The sequence below is a fragment of the Mesoplodon densirostris genome, chromosome 10, assembly GCF_025265405.1.
Source record: "Mesoplodon densirostris isolate mMesDen1 chromosome 10, mMesDen1 primary haplotype, whole genome shotgun sequence".
NCBI lineage: Eukaryota > Metazoa > Chordata > Mammalia > Artiodactyla > Ziphiidae > Mesoplodon > Mesoplodon densirostris.
The window spans coordinates 109,399,776-109,420,282 of NC_082670.1; the positions used below are offsets into that span (position 1 = coordinate 109,399,776).

Here is a 20,507-nt window from a genome sequence, read left to right on the forward strand (position 1 = left end):
GAGCCATTAGACAAATGAAAATTAAAATCACGAGATACCACTACATATCTAACAGGATGGCAGAACAAAGAAACGGCGACAACAGTAAATGCGGACAAGGATGATGAGAAACTGGATCCCTCATACATCTCTGGTGGGAATATGAAATGCGACAACCACTCTGAAATACATTTTGGCAGTCTCTTAAAAAACTAAACATGCAGTTTCCATAGGGCCCAGCAATTGTACTCCAGGGCATTGATGCCAGAGAAATGCAAAAACCTGCAGATGAATGTTTACAGAAGTTTTATTCATAGTAGCCAGACACTGAAAACAATCCAGACGTCCTTCACCTGGTGAACTGTTAAACCGTGTGCTACATGCATACCATAGGATACTACATGACAACCTGGAAATGCTGAAAGAAAAAAGCGAATCCTAAAAGGCTACACACTGTGCAATTCAACTTATAAAACTTCTTGAAATTAGAAAAGTTTAGAGATGGAGAACATCTTAGTGGTTACCAGGGGGTGTGGGGAGAGTGGGGATGGGAGAGCAGAGGGTGTGACTGAAAGAGGGCAACATGAGGGATCTTTGTGGGGTTGGAAGGTTCTGTCAACATCCATATCCCAGTTGTGACATGGCCCTATAATTTTGCAAGATGTTACCTCTGGATTAAAGGGTACACAGCATCTCTCTCTATTATTTCTGAATTGAATCTACATTTATATAATTGAATAATCGAGCCTACAATTTTCTCAAAAAGTTTAATTAAAAAAAAAAAACAAAAAGCCAGGTACGGAACAGCACAGTCCCACTCTCTGAACTCCCAGTGTGGGCGCTACCAACCCCCGTGCTCTTGTTTATGTCGGTAACCAAACTAGGAGAGACTCTTCAAGCTCTTAACCACCACGTCCACTGGGGTTCTGCTGAAAACTGTCCCCCAAACTTTCACAATGTGTATTCAAAATCATGAGATGCTGGAGCTGGGAAAATCTGAAACAAGTGCATACAGGGGACTTGGTGGGCTTTGGGTCCCCCACAGTGTCCATTGGACCCCAGTGGCCACTCCTTGAATAAATTCTAATCCAGGGCTTCCCTGGTGGCGCAGTGGTTGGGAGTCCGCCTGCCGATGCAGGGGACACAGGTTCGTGCCCCGGTCCGGGAAGATCCCACATGCCGTGGAGTGGCTGGGCCTGTGAGCCGTGGCCGCTGAGCCTGCGTGTCCGGAGCCTGTGCTCTGCAGCGGGAGAGGCCGCAGCAGTGAGAGGCCCGTGTACTGCAAAAAACAAACAAACAAAAAATTTTCTAATCCAGGTGCTTGCAGTGTGACAGCCTCCACCTCCGGGCTCTCTGCTCTGAGACGGCTGCTCCAGACTTGCCGTGCCTGGGTCCTGTCACTTAGCCACCCCTCTCCGCAGCGCTTACACCCAAGCGGCTTCTCAACCGCTTCTCTCGTTGTATTTCTTACTTTGGAGCACAGGCCTTAAGCAGCCTGGGTCTCCACTCTCAAGACGTGTGACCCTGAGATGGGAGTTTCTGGAGGACAGTGGTTCTTTTCAACACTGCTATAGTGTAAAGTTGTTTGTGAAAGAAGGAAGGACGCAAAGGCCTCCCGAGGTCAGTGTGAGCAGGGGCACCTGTCACTCAGGGACAGAGGTGTTGTCAGTCGTGGGTTGCAGGTGAGGAGACGAAGCCTCACAGGCAAATTGGAGGTGCTAACGCTGAGCCCAGGTGGTCTAGACTCTGATCCAGTGCTGTCCCTGTGCCCCAGCTGCACTGCCAGCTGCACTGGATGCTGCTCAGAATTCCCTGTTCCCAGGGGTTTTGTTAGGATCCCAGGGAGGGTTTCTGGGGCAAGGCCTGCACTTGTCTGCCTCTACCCTACCTTTTGGGGATTAACACCCAGCTTTGTGTGTGTGTCTGTGTGGTGTGTGTGTGTGATGTGTGTGTGTCTCTGTCTGCATGGGGTGTCTGTCTGAGTGCTTCTCTGTTCCTTTTTATGTGTTATGTGGGTTTGTGTGTATCTGTGGATCGCGTGTCTGTCTTTGTGTATTGAGTGTGTGTCCGTGTGGTTTGTTGTTTGCATGCGTGGTGCCCACGTGTGTGTATCTGTGGGGAGGTCTGTGTGCATGTGTGTCCCTGAATGTGTCTCTGTGCGGGTGGGTGTGCGCGCGTGGTGTGTGCGCGCGTGGGTGTGGCGTGTCCTCCCGCGCGGAGGCTCCCGAGAGCCGTCTCCGTTCGGGGAGTGACAGCCCTCGGCGCGGCCACCCCGGGGCGCGGCCGGCGGGGAGGAGCGCGTGGCGGGTCCGCTGGCCGCACACGTGGGCCCGGCGCCGCCTCTCGCGTTCCCACCCCCTCCGGCCGCCCCCGCCGAGAGCCGGGATAAGTGGCGGCGCGGACGCCGCGCCCTGTCTCCGCGGAGCCGGCGGCGCGCAGTTCTCCGGCCCTGGCCCGCCACAGACGAGGACCGCGCTCGGGGACGCGACAGCGGCGCTCGTGGCCCCGGTAACTGCCTCCCGTCCCCGCCTCCGGCTGCCGCGCCGTCCCAGGGTGGGGCAGCCCTGGGTCCCCGCGTCCCCGCGTCCGGGCTCGGCGTGGGCTCCCGCGCCCCTGCGCGCGTGTGCGCACGAGCGCGCGCGTGTCTGTGTGTGCATCGGTGCGCGCGCGCCCCGCTCCCCAGCAGCAGCCCCGAACCAACTTGGACCCGTCAACTCCGTGTCCCAGTGCCCGTCCGCGAGCAGAGCAGCTGGCGGCACCTCCAGAGACAGCGCGGGGCTGTGCTGCCTGCGCTGGTGGAGACGGGAGGGGAACAAAGTTTGTCGGGAGCCTGGGTGACTTTCCTCGGGGACCCGCATGTGTGCGTGTGCGGGGGCCCTGGGAGCGCGGACCTGGTTCTCTGGCTTCCCGGGCAGTGGGCGCCGGGCTCCCGGCCCCGCTTCACCCCTCCTCAGTGGTTTGTTTAGGAAAAGTGATGGTGAACTAGTATTGGAGGCTCGCAGGGGCCCGGGGCCCGCCCCGCGCAGGGAGGGCGGCCCCGGAGGGCTGAGAGGGCGCCGCACCCTTCAAGTCTGGGCGGTATCTGTGAGCCAGGGCGCGAGGTGGGAAGCAGGGGCGTGGGGTGCCCTGCAGGCTGCCCTGTGACCGCCGAGATGAGGGAACAGCCCGTGTTTGCCTGGCTCTAACTGTCAAGGCTGTGTGGTTGTGAACCACAGAAGCCAGGACGTGATGGAAACAGGTTTGTCATGGCATCCTTGGAATTTCAGACAGGAGGAATTAATCGGGATATCATCCACCTCATTATCGCGCCCCTTTGAAACTTCCTTGGGGATTTTAAGATAGATGGGTCTTTTGCAGCTGGGTCTTTATACCCACAGAGCTGACTATGATTTCCACTTGATTACAGCTAAAATAGCCTTTAAGATGAAGTTTCCTGAAATGATTTAAAATAAACACAGATGGGAAGGGGGGAAAAGCTTAATGAGGCACTTAAAAAATAAAGTGAGCATTTTTCTTAAGAACAAATGGGATTTTTCAGTCTTAAGAAATATATATGTATTTTTAAAATATTTGAAATGGAGGGTTTTTGTTTTTAACCTGCTTTAAAAAATTGTTACTCTGAACAAGGTTTCCCTCCTGATCTCTGTGTTTTGCCCTATCCCTGACTTTGGAATGTGTCCTTCTTCCTTCCCAGGACCTGAAGATCCTTTCAGAATGCCGGAGGAAAGTTCTCCCAGGCGGACCCCGCAGAGTGTTCCGTACCAGGACCTCCCTCACCTGGTCAACGCCGACGGACAGTACCTCTTCTGCCGGTACTGGAAACCCTCGGGCACACCCAGGTAAGTCTCCCCCGAGTGCTACCCGGATGTGCCCTGGGGGGGTTCATGTCCCCTCTCCCCCTTTGTGTGCAGCTCCTGTGCGGCCACTTTCTCCATGACCATCTTTACGTGCCATTTTAACATCAGGCACAGCAGACTAACAGAACTGAGACTTATATATCATCTTTTTTTAAAATTAAGCAGACGTTCTATTTTCATTATAACAACTAGGATACGGATTCTACCGTATGGCAGTTTTCAAAAATTCCACATGACTTTATTTTTTGTACTGGAGTTGATTTCCTGTTGTACAGGCATTCCTTTAAAATCCAACCCAACAATTATAGAAAACCACCTAATCAGATAAGAAAATCAAAATAATGGATATATAGTAACTTTTGTTCTCTTTTCCTGTTTGAGTATGAGCTTCAGAAGATGTCATACCTATGTAACAGAAAGAAAGGGCTCTGGGTGTTTCCTCCTGATTTCTTGCCAGCTCAATTACTTTGTACATTTTCCATCAAGGATTTGTCTTGCTATTAGAAACAGGCGTTGGGACTGCACACAGTAAGACAGCTGGTCTCCTGCTTCCCTCCTCTTGTACGAAATAGGGAAAACCCTGCTTGTTTGTGTTGTTCAGGGAAAGAAATTATTTGCGGTAACCAATTGGCCTAGTGACAAGTGAACATCTTCTGTTCCATGGACATGTTACCTGTTTCACAGTCCTGTTGTCTCCTAGGGGACATGTATGGTGTGGTATGGATTATAGGATTATGTCTCCCTTTGTGTTTCAGTCATCACCCAACCCTAGTACAGATACAAAATTCTTCCTACATTTTCAACAAGGTTTGTATAATCCAGGTAGCTGCACATTAAAAAACAAAAACAAAAGCAGAGATATGGACTTTAAAGACCTGGTTTAAAATCATAGCTTCAGGGCAGCCATATAAACCGGCTATTGTAATGGGCAGTTAAGAACTCCTACAGGGCTTCCCTGGTGGCGCAGTGGTTGAGAGTCCGCCTGCCGATGCAGGGGACACGGGTTCGTGCCCCGGTCCAGGAAGATCCCACATGCCGCTGAGCGGCTAGCTAGGCCCGTGAGCCATGGCTGCTGAGCCTGCGCGTCCGGAGCCTGTGGTCCGCAACGGGAGAGGCCACAACAGTGAGAGGCCTGCGTACTGCAAAAAAAAAAAAAGAGTTCCTACAGGTCTGGCCATGTCCTTCTTAAAGATTTCCTCTAGAGGAGAGAGTGTGTGTGTGTGTGCATGTGTGTCAGATGGGGAGGTGGGGTTGTCAAGCATTATCATTAATTCTCCATTCTGACTTAACTGGCAGTACAAGTGCACACTCTTGGTTTAATTTCTAACAACTTCGTGGTATGTGGTGCATTTGATCAATATACAAAAAGAGGACAAAGATTGTGATGTTTGAGTCTCAGACTTTGGGGACTTCCTGGTTAAGTGGGGAGGTTGTCCTCGCTCCAGGTCGATGGCAGGGAGACCCTGCGGTCCTCAGACGGGGCGAGGCGGAGCTGAATGGGTGGGCCGAGGCCGAATGGCTGCCCTTCCCTGGGCCGTGAGTGGCTTTCATGGTCTCCACCCTGAGTCACACTGTGGGGAGCTCTGTGCTCCCTCGCTTTTGCTCTAGTTAGAGATGGCAAACGCCACTCCTAGTTGTTTAAACCGAGTGTCTCTTGGGGTCAGTGTTTACCTTGCAGCGGACGCTGATGGGAATAAGAACGGGGGTGGGTGGTTGAGGTAGCTGGGCCCTGGGCTTTGGAAGAGAGGCTGCCTGCCTACCTGCTCGGCCTCCACCCCCTGAGATGATGCAGGTCGATAAACTCCCTCTGGGATTGGCCCCCCTCTGTCAGGGGGTCCGTAAAACATTTCACCACCAGCCCTGACCAGTTGGAATGTCTGGAGGCCCCTGCGGTGACAGATGCCGCATCCTGGCGTCCTGGGGGAGGGGTCAGGGCAGGCCGAGTGGTGAGGACGCAGCGGGGGCCTCAGGGCAGAGGTCTGTGCGGGCTGGTGGGGGAGCGTGTCCCTGTTGGAGAAGCTGAGCCCAGCTGCTCTGGCAGATAGCAGTGCGGCAGCCCTGCCCTCTTGCTGCTCTGGGACAGCTCTGCTGCCTCTGGGAGCGGGAGGGGACCACTGGCCTCCGCCCTTCCCCTCCAGGGAGTGTCCTCCACGGTCTTTCCCCCAGTTAGCTCAGAGTCTTGTCTGCTCTAATCGGCGGGGAAAACACCAGCAAATGTCCCTTTTCTCTGCTCCTTTTAAAAAATCTTTCCCACAGAGGCCCTTGGGACCTCAGAAGCCACTGACTTACAGACAGTGTCCAACAGAGGGGTCGGTGCCTGTCTCTCTTACTGAGCACTGGGATGGGTTGGATTTCTGGTCAAGTTGGGCCTGTTCAGAACACCTGCCAGAACACTCAGCCCCCGGAGCATTTGCTGGGTTCCCAGACCAGCTCTGCCGGTGGCCCAGAGCGACCGAGGGTCATGGCGTCAGCCACACTGGGAAGCTGGCTTAACCTGCTGATGCAAACAAATTGTGTCTCTACAAATACTGGCCTCCTCACACTGGGCCCTGGGAAAGAGGAAGGCGATTCCTGGGATCGCTGTTACCACATGTGCGTCCAGACTCAATGCTGTTTTTAACAGAGCCGGCCAGACTCAGTCTTCAATCATTATGAACCAGAGGCTTAAAGCCTACGCTTGGTTACGCCAAGGCAGATTCATGCTCATCTGGTAGTATTTACTGTAACAACAAACATCGTACTTAAGGTGTAGCAGAATTATCGTGTGTTCTGGAGTCCGGACTAGTCTCTTAGATGTGATCTCGTTTTATCTTCACATCAACCTGTGGGGCAGATGTTATCATTATTTTCCCTCTTTTAAAGCTGGTCCAACTGCATTTTGTCCACATTCCTCTGGTTCCAAGTCTCTTACTAAGGAAGACAGACTTTTGTCTAAGTACTGTCTTCCTGATAAATTCTTATATTTTTTGTTAGAGTGAAGGTCACTTCTTATGGTAAAGAGTAATAGAATAATTAACCCTCCCTAATTGTTTCTTCATAGTATATTAGAAGTGGGAAATAGATTAAAATATGATCCATTCTGAAACAAAATCTTCTGATGCCCTGGGGACTGGCTGCCTTATTGAGTACTTTGGAATTGTAAAACACTGGTTCTTCAGCAAGTTTCCATGATGGTGTTTTCAGGGTGATGGAGACCAGCCCAGGTGAGGCTTGAGTTGCTCTGTGGGCTCTCGTTCCCTTGGATAGTATTTCACACCTTTGGATTCAGTCCACCATGGGGCCCTCAGTCCACTTAAAGGGCAACTTTGAATTACCTTCTGAATATTACTTAGCCCTCCTGCCCCACAGGATGAATGACTGGGCCACATTGTTGGGGGGCCCGGGGTGGGGGTGGGGGTCTGAAACAATACTCAGTGTGATGACTTGGCTCCAAAGAAGTCCTCCCTTGGTTCTGCTGGACCAGGAGGGCTAGAGGGCTCACCGTCATGGTGGGATTGCACGGCGCAGCCTTCTGGGCGGTTAGTTCCCGGCACGGACTGGTCGTGCCCATCTGTCTGTCCACAAGGCTGGTGTGAAATAGACACTTGTGGGATAAATGCCCAGATGCTCCTTTGAGCAGGGGCTCCCCGCGTGCTGAGTGTGCTTTGTCTCTGGGGAGCACCCCACCCCCGCCCAACGCTGAGCAACGGACCAGGCTCTCCTTCTGCAGCTTCTTTGGTGGTAACAGCCAGTGTACCGAGGGGGCCGTTTCAAAGAGCACTGGCCCTCCATGGGACAATGGCCTGATGCAGATGCCTGGGTGACTCCTCAGTGGAAGCTCCAGAGCCCCTACCTTTGCAGGGACCTCCCAACCTGAGCCCCGGAGCCCCTTCTCCAGTCTGCGTGGCTTTGCCCGCTTCTCCTTTCTTGCCTCCACTCAGGAGCTGGTCTTCCTCCAGTGACCCCGTGGCCACTGGTTGCCGTGGACGCCTCCTCTCCCCTCCCCGCCTCCGCCCGTCCAAGCTGCCCCCTCACAGTCTCAGCCAGTGTGGTTGTCAGGACTTTCCTCTTGGTGACAAGGTGCTGGGAGTGGGGCCCATGGCAGGGGCTGGACTAAGGAGGGTGGTGTGGCATTGTTTCTGGAACCTCCCTGTGTTCTCAGAGCCATGGCTGTTGTCAGTGGATCTAGAATCAACAAGCCAAGGCCCCTCCTCCCCTCTATATTCCCATTCCCCAGAACAGGGCTCAGCTGACATCCCCTACCCCTGCCCTACCCTTTCCTGGGTCACTTTGCTCCCTTTCAGACACGAGGCCTTCGCAGTCTGTGTCTGGAGTTTCGGGCGATGCCGTCTTAGGGCACTTCCTCCCACCTTTGCACATTTACCTGGAGAAGAAGCCATTCCCTGAAGCTGGGATATATTTAAATGCTAGAGAACATCCTACCTTCCTGCCGCCCCTCATGATGTCCTTCCATCAGCCACCAACCACTTGGGTGTGGCATCTGTGACTCCAGGAGCTGGGCCCCTCCCGGCCAACCTGGTCCAGACCACAGAGGCAGAGTCTCCATCATCTGGTTGGACTTGATTTCCACCGCCCGCCCGCTGGAGATTCTGTTCCCTTAGATCAGTTGGGCATCTGTCCGTCCTCCCCTCCGCCTTAGGCTTTCCAATCAGGTTGTGTGTCAGTTACTTGGTGCCTTTCTCCCCGCTGCTCACGGTGTGGGTTCAGTGTCCTGGGCAGCGTTCCCCAGCTTCTGTGTTTCTTGGAGTGTTTCTCCCTCCCTGTGGGCCCCTGCAGCCCTCATGACCCCACCCCCTGTGAACTCCTGCCGCCTGTGTGGCTAGGCGTCACTGAATCACTTACCTTTGGTTGGTACATCCCCAGGGCCAAGCAAATCACATCCTTTCACTGTCCCTAAAAGTAGCCACTTTGAACTCCATTCTCTTGGTTCCCATGGTCATGAGGGCCGCCACGGATCTATCTCCCAGCCCAGCTCCTTGGACCTTCCCCCGATTGTGGGGTCTGGGATAGCTCTTGGGCTCCCCAGAGCCTCTGCAGGAAGGCAGGCCCTGAGGGCTCAGCTCCGTGAGTATCCACTCTTCCCGCTTAGCCATAGCCATGCTGCCACCCAAGAAGTCAGTTAGCAGACCCTGGTTTATTGCAGCCTGCGTGTCCTAGACAGAGCTGGGCACCAGGGTGGGGAGAGAGGAGCAAAGGCCGCTGTGTTTCAGGAAGCGGTGGGCGTAGTTATTGTACGAGGGGCAGGGACCTGGAGACGTGACCACTGCTAGCCACACAACACCTTGGTGCACGTTAGACAAAGGAGCCCATTCAGGTAGACGTGGCCTCACAGGTGTGAGGTTTGGTGAGCAGAGCGTGGGCTGGATTTCAGCGCCTACTCACCCTTCCAGCCAGCACCCTTGAACGGTATTGCACCTGTGAGAAGGGCGCGCGGGGCAGGGAACCGAGTGAAGCTAGAAAGGTGGGCGGGTGGGGCCAGGTGCCCAGGGTCCTGAAGGCCGAGCTGCCGGCTTGAACTTGAGCCTCAAGGGGTGGGGAGCCATGGACAGGTGTTAGGCCAGGAAGTGGTGCAGTCAGGCGTGTGACTTGGACAGCCAGCTGGCTGGAGGTGTTTGCCATCATCCAGGTGTCAGGTGAAGGGTGCTGAGTCAGGCGTGGTAGTTGCACCTCAAGTTGCAGGGGACTGACAGTGTGTGGTGGTGATGGCAGCGGGGGGCGCTCCCAGGTGTCTCCCTGGGTGACAGCGCACAGGGAACACCTTTAGATTGCTCCGCTCTGAAGACCCGGGGCTGCTCTCTGCCTGTGACGACATGGGGCGCTCCAGGTGTTGTGGGATACCTTGCTGGAGCCTCCCTGATAAGCCAGTAGGAGAAATGGAGGAGAGGTATCGGGGCCGCAAAACGAACCACACTGCGAGCGTCACCAGTAAAATACTCACGCGGGAGCGGTTGATTTCATGAAGGTAAGAAAGGAATTCTTCCTGCCTTCCATCCTCTCCCCACGCTGAGGACTCAAAAACCACCTTTGACTTACATGTGTTGGCTCATGAAATTTCTACGTAGACACTGAGAAAATGGACCTTACTATGCGTTTTATAGCAAGGACATTATTTTTAATCAGATCACTGCCTTGCAGTACTACTTCAGATTTCTCTTGCCTATTTTAAGAATTTCCAAAAGTTCCTTCCCCTTGTAAGGAGCCGCTGGTCCTCCTCCTGGTGCTTCTGCCGTTCTTACAGCACAGCAAACTGCCTTAGTTTTAAATAGGGCATCTCTCTGGGCTTTTTTTTTTTTTAAAGATTCTTCAAACAGCAAAGATCTTTTGATGGCGAGAGGAAAGGCCGCTCCTATTCTTGCAGTTGATTTTTCCAACAGCTACGTTAAGGGATAATTTTTTCCAGTTGCTTTAAGAATGTTCTGCAGATACAAGTCTGTCTTTGTTTGCAGTGGAGTTGAAGGAAAAAAACAGCAAAATAAGCTGCTTCCTGAACGAGAGCCATGTTCACCATTGTCTGTCTCTTGGCACCTTTTAGGTAGAGATGCTGATCCCAGGCGCACTTTGTCCCCCAGTGCCAGGCAAACATCTGTTATTGTCTCAATGGGGAAACGGTCCTTAGTGGTGCAAATCTTTGCGGCTGAGATGACAGGATGACCCTTGTCCCATATTTAGGGTCAGCCAAGTCTCTTGGAGGAGGTGCTTTCACTTCACACAGGCTTGTTCACTGGGGTGGGGGTGGGGAGGCAGTGGTAGCCATCGAGTGGGACTAGGGGTGACGTTTTCTCTGTATCGAGGGCCTGGTCCACTCCCAGAGGGGCGGGTGCAGGGAAGAGGGCCGCCAGAGGAGCTTGCTCTGTGTCACGCTGTTGCGGCTCATGGCAGCAGGCGTCCCTCCCGCACTTCGCTGGGCATCAGTCTCCGCTCTGGCGTTGGGCAGGCTCTCTGGTACGCAGCAGTGGAAAGTTTCTCACCGTCCTCAGAAAGGTTCAAAGGAGCTCTTCTCATTAACCTTCTGGAAGGAAGGGGGGAGGAGGGAGGAAGAGGAGGGGCAGAACAGAAGGAGGGTTTGGGCAATGCGTCCTCCCTGGGGGCATCCCACGGCTGGTGGAGGGTTTAGGGGGTGGAGTTTGCGGACCTGTCGACATCATGATGGGCGAGTATATGCTGTTTCCCAGAAAGGACGGTGGATCACAGACTCCCCCAGACTGTCAAGGTCGGGGCGGCCTGTGACCCCAGCACTCTGTGCAGCCTCATCATGTGAGGGGAGGTGGCTCAGAGGGTGGGCATGGTCACCCGGGGGCTGGCGGGGCCAGAGGGCAACCCCGGAGTTCTTCCGCCCCACCCTGTCTCTCAGCAGCTGCTCCCACACCTTCCTCTCGTGGGTTTAAACCACAGATCAGCCCTTCCCAGTAAGCGTTTAAACAAATGTCTGGCTTGGGGCCCGGCTTAGAGAGGTCCTAATTGCCACCCTTCTCCCCGCCCCCTGCCCCCACCAAAGGAATCATTTCCCACGCCTCTGTCCTGGTGGTTGTGTTTTCAGTGCTGAAGAGTGTGTGGGCACCTGTGCGGCGCCCAGGGGGCTGAGGAGCGGGGGTAGACGGGCCTCAGGAGGACGCAGGAGCCTGACTTAGACCCAGGGGTGGGAGGAGAAACCCAGGAGGCCTCCAGGAACACAAGAGAAGACACCGAGGAGGTGGGGGCCCCGGGTGGAGTCGGGGGGGAGGGTGGAAGGAAGGATGGCGAGAGAAGGAGCTGGAAGGCAGGGAGGAAGCTGCAGGCTGGGTCACCCCAGGCTCTGGTCAGGCTCTCCAGGTCAGAGCAGGCCACTTTGCCCCAGGCTGTCCACGGCGGCTGGATTAGAGATGAAAGGCCCCCGCTTAGGAAGCGCTGCCTTTAGACATTTTAGGAGCTCCGCTCTGTTCTTCCTGTTGAGTCACTCTTGTAGAGGTATGTGCACAGCCGGATGGTGCAGCGGAGAATGGCGAAGGCCGTGGAGCCAGGCCCCAGGACCAGCCTGAGTCCACACGGACGGCGTGGGGGCCGTCACTGGACCAGTGTGTCGGTCTTCTCACCTCTCCCCCAGGTGATTATACGGTTAGACATCAGTGGGTGGTCAGCGCCTGGCACCCACCGTCTGGCTGGTGAGCTCTGGGGACCGTGGGCTTGTCTGTTACTCGCCACCCTTCCTTACTCCCCTCCACCCTCCTGGCCGGCATGAGTCACAGAGACCCAGAGGCACAGCAGTAACCTTTCTAAACTCCACCTTGACCTCTCTCCCCATGTTGCAGGCTGTGTGCTTTCCCCAGACCCCAGGTTTTTACTTTTTTTCCTTAACAGTTAAAACTCAGTTCCATTTCAGTGAGATTTCAAACTCCACAGTAAACTTCTGTAGATGCTTAGTTTACAAAGTCATGGGGAAGCCGTTGGTGGTGAAATTCTTTTTGAGATAACACATAGGTAGCAAGTTAGATACTTTCTTTAGTGTCACATGAGACCTCTGTGACAGTGTTTGAGGTGTCACTCTTGACTGGCTGGAGGACCCAGTGACTCTTAGGGAGCGAGGCTGGGGGCCAGTGCAGACAGACCCACCCGCTTCTCAGAGCCCCATCTTCAGTGGCTTCAGTCCTTGCCGTGTGTGTCTCCTTTGGTCCTGATTGCGGGCCGGGGTGCGTGGAGATGCTCGTGCTACAGGATGAGCCTGTGCTACAAGGGCCGTCCTGGCACCTGCCGCCTCTGCAGTGGCAGGGTGGTCAGTGCATCAGGAACTTTCTGGGTTGGCGCCCTGTGCTGCGCTCAGCCGGGCAGTCCTTGTGCTAGTCTTGGCTGGGCTCTCCATGTGTCTCTGTGCAGGACTGGCAGCTGGCGGGGGGCTGCTGGTCTCAAGTGTCTGGCCCTGGCAGGCTGTTGGCAGGAGCACGTCTGTCCTTCCCCACATCCCCTGTCCTCCTCTCCCAGGCTGTTAGGGTGGCATTGTTTCGTGAGCAACAGCGTGCTTTCCAAGTCTCTGCTTGTGTCGAGTTTGCAGATGTCGAAGTCAGTCAGCCCGGAGGCGGTGGGGACGCATCCACGGAGCAAGGTGAGGGGAGGATAGTTTGTGGCCATTGTTGAATCTGTCACGTTCAACAATGGGAAAGATTTTTGTGCTGAGATGTGGAAAACCAGGGTTGAAATTTTATTTCTGCCTCTGAGTGACTCTGGACAAGGTATCCTCATTTAGACCTTCCAGCAAGTTCCCAGAGGGTTTTGTATTTTATGTAACTCTGGTGTGTTTTGCATCTCATAGTGGTAGAACAACCTGTGAGCTTCTCCAGGGCAGAATTCATGCTTCCTTAGTGCGTGCCCCTTGTAGAGTTCCGTGCCTGGCACAAACTAAGGGATCTCAACATGTTTGTTGAATGAATGAATGAACTTCCTATATTTAGAGTAAGATGATTGGGCTAGATGAGTCTCAAAAATCCCTCTGGCATGGTTTTCGAGGAAGAGAACAGAACATTTCCATCAAGTATAGGTCAGAGGGGCTACCTGTTTGTGCAGGAAATGCAGCACCTAAATCCAGAAGCATGAGTGAACGAGTTAGTAACACCTAGGATGGGAACATTCCCTACAGTTGATCCCCTGGGATACTAGGTGGCTGGGTTTTGGCCAATTTAACTTTGAAGTAAAGGTCTGTGTGTGAAGACACCCCTGCAAGTGGGAACTGCAGGACGGCAGACAGTGTTTTCCGTGTTAGCACAGAAGTCAGCGTGGACACCAGAATCTGGAGTGGTGTCAGCTTCTTCTTGATGTGGGGGATGACTCAGTGGGCGTTAACTGAGCTCCAGATGTAAACTCAGCGCTGTGGTAGACAGCGATGGGGGGTCCTCAAAGCGACATGGAGACCCAGGGTCTGCTTGACTGCAGACCTCCAATCCCATGAGTTCTTTCTGAACATCTTGTGTGTGCCGTGTTTCATTCTGGTTTGGAGATATGGAAATGAAACAGCCCCCTGTCTGCCTTTGAAGACGTCTCCCCACATTTATCAGGGAGACAGTTCCAAGCACCGTGGGAGTTTGCTTGTGAGGGCAGTGCATTCGGGGGGAGGGGGTGTGGTTTCGGGGAAAAGTTGAGGTGACTTTAAGTCGGCCCTTGAATGTGGTTGGAGGAACCACTTTCACACAGGCACGGAGGTATGTTCTGAAAACGACAGGAAGTCTTTGGAAACTATAGTCTATGGTACGTGGCAGAAGAAGAGTTTGGAATCGCTGGTTCAGGAGCCTGAATTTGAACGGTCCTTGTATTAGTCTGCTAGGGCTGCCATAACAAAATACCACAGGCCTGGTGGCTTAAACAACAGAAATTTATTTTTCTCACAGTCCTGAAGGCTGAAGGTCCAAGATCCAGGTGCTGGTTGGGTTGGTTTCTGGTGAGAGCTCTCTTCTGGCTTGTAGATGGCCACCTTCTCGCTGTGTCTTCACATGATCCTTCCTCTGTGAGTCTTTCCTCTAATTGGGTAAATCTTCCATGATTGAACTTGGATGAGGATCCTGACTTTTCACATTTTTGCTTCTCTGTGATTCCATGGTAGATGCCCCAGCCTGTCTGAAGTTGCCTTTGCCTTGATGTCTTGTGTCTAGGACCATCTGGTTTCAGCAAACCCTACTGGCCGGCTGGCAGGTTCAGACAGGTTCAGACACAAGAGTGGGAGATACCAGGGACAAACTCTGTCAGTACTGTGTAGACCCCGTAGTTGCCTTCTCTCTAGTGATTCCTCCTCCTTTCTTACTGGTTTTTGTCCCCGGGGTGGCAGTGGGGTGGCTTTATGACTAATGATTGGAATATTTACACCTGATTAAAACCATTCTCACTTCCCAGTGTTATTTGTAGCTAGAGGTGGCTATAGGACCAGTCTATCTCCTTAAGACACTAGAAAAAGAATAGTAAATTAAACCTAAAGCAAGCAGAAGGAAGGAAATAATAAAGATGAGATCAGAAATTAGTGAAGTAGAGAATAGAAAAACCATAGAGAAAATAAACAAATCCAAAAGTTGGCTGTTTGAAAAGATCAACAAAACTGACAAATCTCTAGACTGATCAAGAAGAAAGGGGAGAAGACTCAAATTACTAGAATCAGAAATGAAAGAGGAAACATTAGTACCAATCTTTCATAAATAAAAAGTTATAAAGGAATAGTATGAGCAATTGTACACCAATAAATTAGGTAACTTAGATAAAGTGAACACATTTCTAGAAAGATGCAAACTAGCAAAACTGACCTAAGAAGAAATTAAAAAAAATCTGAATAGACTTATAACAAGTAATGAGATCGAATTAATAAGTAAAACAACTACCCACAAAGAGAAGCCCAGGCCCAGATGGCTTCACTGTTGAAATCTACTAAACGTATAAAGAAGAATTAATGCTAATTAGTCACAGATTTTTCTTAGAAGAGGAAGCACTTCCCAACTCATTCTAAGTGGCCATTATTACCGGGTTGCCAAAAGCAAACAAAGACATGCAAGAAAAGAAAACTACAGGCTAATATTTCTTATAAACATTGATGCAGAAATCCTCAGTTAAATACTAACAAACTGAATCCAACAACAGAAAAAAGAATTATACAATATTACCAAGTGAGATTTATCCCCAGAATGCAAGGATGGTTTAATATCTGAAACTCAATTACTACAATACACTATATTAGTAAAATTAAAAAAACTCACATGATCATCTCAGTATATGCAGAAAAAGTGTTTGACAGAATCCAACACACTTTCATGATAAAAACATCCAACAAACTATGAATTGAGGGGACCTTCCTCAGCCTGATAAAGAACAATGACAAAAGTCTCAAGCTAATACCATACTTAATGATAAATGACTGTATGCTTTTTTCCTAAGGTAAGGAACAAGACAAGGATGTCCATCTTACCACTGCTATTCATCACTGTACTGAGGGTCTAGTTATGGCAATTAGGCAAGAAAAAGAAAGAAAAGGCATCCAGATTGAAAAGGAAAAACTAAAACTATCTCTGTTTGCAGATGACATGATCTCGTATGTAGTAAATCCTAAGGAATCCACTAAAAACTATTAGAACTAATAAATGAATTCAACAAGATTATAAAAATCTATTGTAGGGCTTCCCTGGTGGCGCAGTGGTTGAGAGTCCGGCTGCCGTTGCAGGGGACATGGGTTTGTGCCCCGGTCCAGGAAGATCCCACATGCCACGGAGCGGCTGGGCCCGTGAGCCATGGCCGCTGAGCCTGCGTGTCCAGAGCCTGTGCTTCGCAACAGGAGAGGCCGTAACAGTGAGAGGCCCGTGTACTGCAAAAAATAATAATAAATTAAATCAGTCAATCAATCAATCGATTGTATTTCTATATACATGCAGTGAACAATCTGAAAATGAAATTAAGACAATTTCATTTAAAAGAGCATCAGAGAGAATAGAAATGCTTAGAAATAAATTTAACAAAAGAAATGCAAAACTTGTATTCTGAAAACTGCAAAACACTGCTGAGAGAAGTTAAAGAAAATCCAAATGAGTGGAAAGACATTCCATATTCATGGATTGGAAGACTTAATATTGTTAACATGGCAGTACTCCCCAAATTGATCTGCAGATTTAATATAATCCCTATGAGAATCCCAGATGGCTTCTTTCTGGAAATTGATCAGCTGTTTCTAAAATTCATGTGGAAGCTCAAGGGGCCCAGAAAAGCCAAAACAATCTTGAAGAAGGAGAACAAAGTTGGAGGACTCACATTTTCTGATTTCAAAATTTACTATAAAACAACAATAATCAAACCAGTGTGCTATTGGCATAAGGATGGAAAAGAATTGAGAGTCCAGGAAAACCCATATATCTATGATTAATTGATTTTTGACAAGAATGCCAAAAGAACTCAATAGGAAGATAATAGTGTTTTCAACAAATGTTGCTGGGACACTTGGATATCTACATGCAAAAGAAGGAAGTTGGACCTCTTCCTCACACCATATACAAAAATAAACTCAAAAACCTAAATGCAAGGGCTACAACTATAAAACTCTTAGAAGAAGACATAGGAGCAAATATTCATGACCTTGGATTTGACAGTGGTTTCGTAGATGACACCAAAAGGACAAGTTACAAAAGAAAAAACTGATATATTGGACTTCATCAGAATTAAAAACTTTCGTGCTTCAAAGTAAACTGTCAAGAAAACTAAAAGACAGTTCACAAAATGGGAGAAAATACTTGTAAATCATCTATGTGGTAAGGGAATTGTATCTAGAATATAAAAAGAATGCTTGTAATTCAGTGATAGAAAGACAACCCAATCAAAAAAATGGGCAAAAGACCTGAGTAACATTTGCCCAAAGAAGATATACAAATGGCCAGTGAGCATATAAAAAGATGCTCAGCATCAGTTGTCATCAGGGAAATGCAAATGAAAACCACAGTGAGGTACCACTTCCCATCCACCAGGGTGGCTGTAATAAAAAAGAAAATGACAAGTATTGGGGAGGATGTGGAGAAATCTGGACCCTCATGCACTGCTGGAGGGAATTTAAAATGCTGCAGCCACTTTGGAAGATAGTCTGACAGTTACTCAAAAGTGAAACACTGTTAGCATATGACCCAGCAATTCCATTCCTAGGTATATAGCAAAAACAATTCGGGTTTAACAAGATACACACTACTATATATAGAATAGATAAATAAGGACCTACTGTATATCACAGGAAACTATAATGTTTTGTAATAACCTGTAATGGAAAAGAATCTGAAAAAGAACATATATATATATATTGATTTGCATTTCCCTGATGACAGTTGTACACAAATATTCACAGCAGCATTATTCATAATAGTCAAAATGTGGAAACAATCCAATGTCCATACCTGATGAATGGATAAATAAAATGTGGCATATCAATACAATGGAATATTATTTGGGCATAAAAAGGAATGAAATACTTACACATTGGTGAACCAGAAACAATTATGCTAGGTGAAAGAAGCCAGTCACGAAAGGTGACATATTATATGACTCCGTTTACATGAAGTGTCCAGCATAGGCAAATCTGTGGAGACAGGAAGTAGATTAGCGGTTGCCAGGGGCTGGGCAGAGGTTGGGAAAGTTGCAGGGTGATAGCTGAAGATACAGGGTTTCTTTTTGGGGTGATGAAAGTGTTCTAAAACTGATTATGATGATGGTTGTACTACTCTGTAAACATACTAAAAACCACTGAGTTGTACACTTTAAAAGAGCAAATTATATGATCTGTGAATTATCTCATTAAAGCTGTTACCCAAAAATGCAAATACCTAAGGAAATGAGTTAAGGAATGTTATGCGAACATTTTTTTTTTAATTTTGCGGTATGCGGGCCTCTCACTGCTGTGGCCTCTCCCATTGTGGAGCACAGGCTCCGGACGCACAGGCTCAGCTGCCATGGCTCACGGGCCCAGCCGCTCTGCGGCATGTGGGATCTTCCCGGACCAGGGCACGAACCCGTGTCCCCTGCATATCGGCAGGCGGACTCTCAACCACTACGCCACCAGGGAAGCCCTATGCGAACATTTTTAACGATGTTTACCAAAAAAACTAATGACACAAAGTTATTTAGGATATAATGGTACAGAGAAGTAATATAAATTTAAGTATAAAACTGTGATCTCAACCATATTAAAAAGATAATCATGGAAAAGAGGTTAGAAATTTGACGACAAAAATTGAATGCATGTCTTCAGGCCTTGCATCATCTTTGGAAAGGAAAGGAAACTAGTCTTCAGGAAGGCCCACACCCGAGTCTGACACCTTGCTAGATACTTCTTTGGCTTCACCTCCCTGAATCTTACAACACACCAGCGGGTTGGCATCATTCTTGATATTTTATTGACGTAGAAACTGGTCCCAGAGAACCATGGGCTAATGAATGCAGAGCCAGGATTTGAACCCACATCTGTTTGCTTTAAAGGCACTGTTCTCTCTCCAGCACCGAGCTCTGCCATATCAAATGCTTACAGAGCCGCTCATAGAACCCAGCTGTGTGCACAGGCACTGTTTATAATGCTCATGGCAGCTGGTGAAGGTAGGGATGACTGCCCCACCTTATGGATGAGACTGATGCTTGGAAGGGCACGGTGGCTCTGATGAGGGGCCCTGGTGCAGTGACAGGTCGTGGTGTGAGCCCATGGTCCGTGGTCCATCCACCTCCATTCGTGTCCAGCTCTACCATCTGCTCTGATTAGGCCGTCCTGACTGTAGCTGCCCGTCAGGGCAGTATATTTACAGAGTAGTACAACCATCATCATAATCAGTTTTAGAACATTTCATAACAGAGCTCTGAGCTCTGTGCCCATACGATTGTGACCATTTCCCTTAAATTCATCACTGTGTGCTCGTCCTACCTCTCCTGCATTCTCAGTAAATTCCCGATTGTTTATTGCCATCTGTTTTGCATTTCACCACCCAGGAGAACTTGGAGCCATCTGCAGACTTGGAAAGTTCATGCTGTTCTCCTTCCAGGAAAAAAAAAATTAATGTTACATAAGACGGGACCGAGCACATTCTTACAGGAAGGTTGGGAGCCACTTCTCAGGCTGAAGAATCCCTTTTACCTCTGCCTGTTACTTCCTGTTTCATCCAGGTCCAAAATCACACTGCAGCTATCTTTGCAAACACGGTTCCTTGCAAAACCTCTAAGAATAAGTGTTGCCTCCATGCCCACACAGAACTGCCCTGTCTTCAGGGTCTCCTCTGGGTCTGAGGAGAGGTTCCTCCTTGAGAACTCACGGGCCTTCCTCTGGGCAGTCTGTGCTGGCCGCATTGTCCTCCGTCCTTCAAGCAGGGATAGGAGTCATCTCTGGGGACGGAGGTCCCCAGGACCCTCGCCCACCTCCTCCTAGCGCTCCTCCAGCTGTGGCCATTTCTCCCTCATGGAACAGTCTCTTCCCGACTCGCTCATCTTGGGTCATTTAATTTTATCGTTGTAAATAAAATTTGCCCTCTTCTGTGAACATATTCACGAAAAGACATTGAGAAATTAAGGAACAGTGGAAAGCTAGGACTACTGACCACCCAGGACAATCCTTGTTAACATTCGTGGACTCTGAGAAACTGGAAAGCACCATAAAGATGATCAGCCCCTTGGCTCTGCAGGTGGGGAGCCAGAGGAGCTAGGACCGTTCAGTGCCCTGCAGAGGCCTGGTGCCTGTGGCAGGAATCAGGGGTCTGAGCCGAGGGCCCACCTCCAGGAAGCCAGCAGTCAGCAGGCAAGCAAGAAAATGAGGGGCAGGTGACCGGTGAGCAGAGGGGATCGCCTGACTCTGCTGGGGCGGCTTCGAGCTGAGGTGACCTTGACCTGGGTCTGGATGTGAACCTGCTGTCCAGTGAGGAGGCGGCCCGGAACTCTGTGTCCACCTGCCATCCAGCCCTCTGCTCGCTCTGGTGCTTGCCTCACTGGCAGTGGGGCTTTCTGCTTCCTCATCCTCCAGGACCGTTTGAAGGTTTGCCTAATAAATGTCCACCTCCTGTGCGGGTCATTTCTGTCTCCAGCCTCCTCCGTCTCTGCTCTCAGTGAGTCTTCCAGTGCCCGGTGCTGAGAGAGGGGCCTGGTGCGCCCCCCGCCCCCCGTCAGAGGGAGACCCTGCGTGTCCTCGTTGTCACAGGCCGCCGGCGCTGTGGTGGCTGCAGCTGTCTGAACTGA

The 20,507-nt window shown here is 50.4% G+C and overlaps 1 protein-coding gene across 3 annotated transcripts in view; it reads left to right on the top strand.

The window, feature by feature from the left end:
• Positions 1-251: 251 nt before the first annotated feature.
• The window catches only part of MGLL (monoglyceride lipase), a 100,282-nt gene continuing 80,026 nt past the window's right edge, over positions 252-20,507 (top strand). For 2 of the 3 annotated variants that reach the window (XM_060110366.1, XM_060110368.1), the window contains exons 1-2: positions 3,208-3,217; positions 3,674-3,818. In XM_060110366.1, coding sequence (XP_059966349.1) covers positions 3,208-3,217; positions 3,674-3,818 — 155 coding nt within the window. Of the gene's footprint in view, positions 264-3,201; positions 3,218-3,673; positions 3,819-20,507 lie in introns of those variants that run through there. The other variant, XM_060110367.1, reaches the window with a different exon arrangement.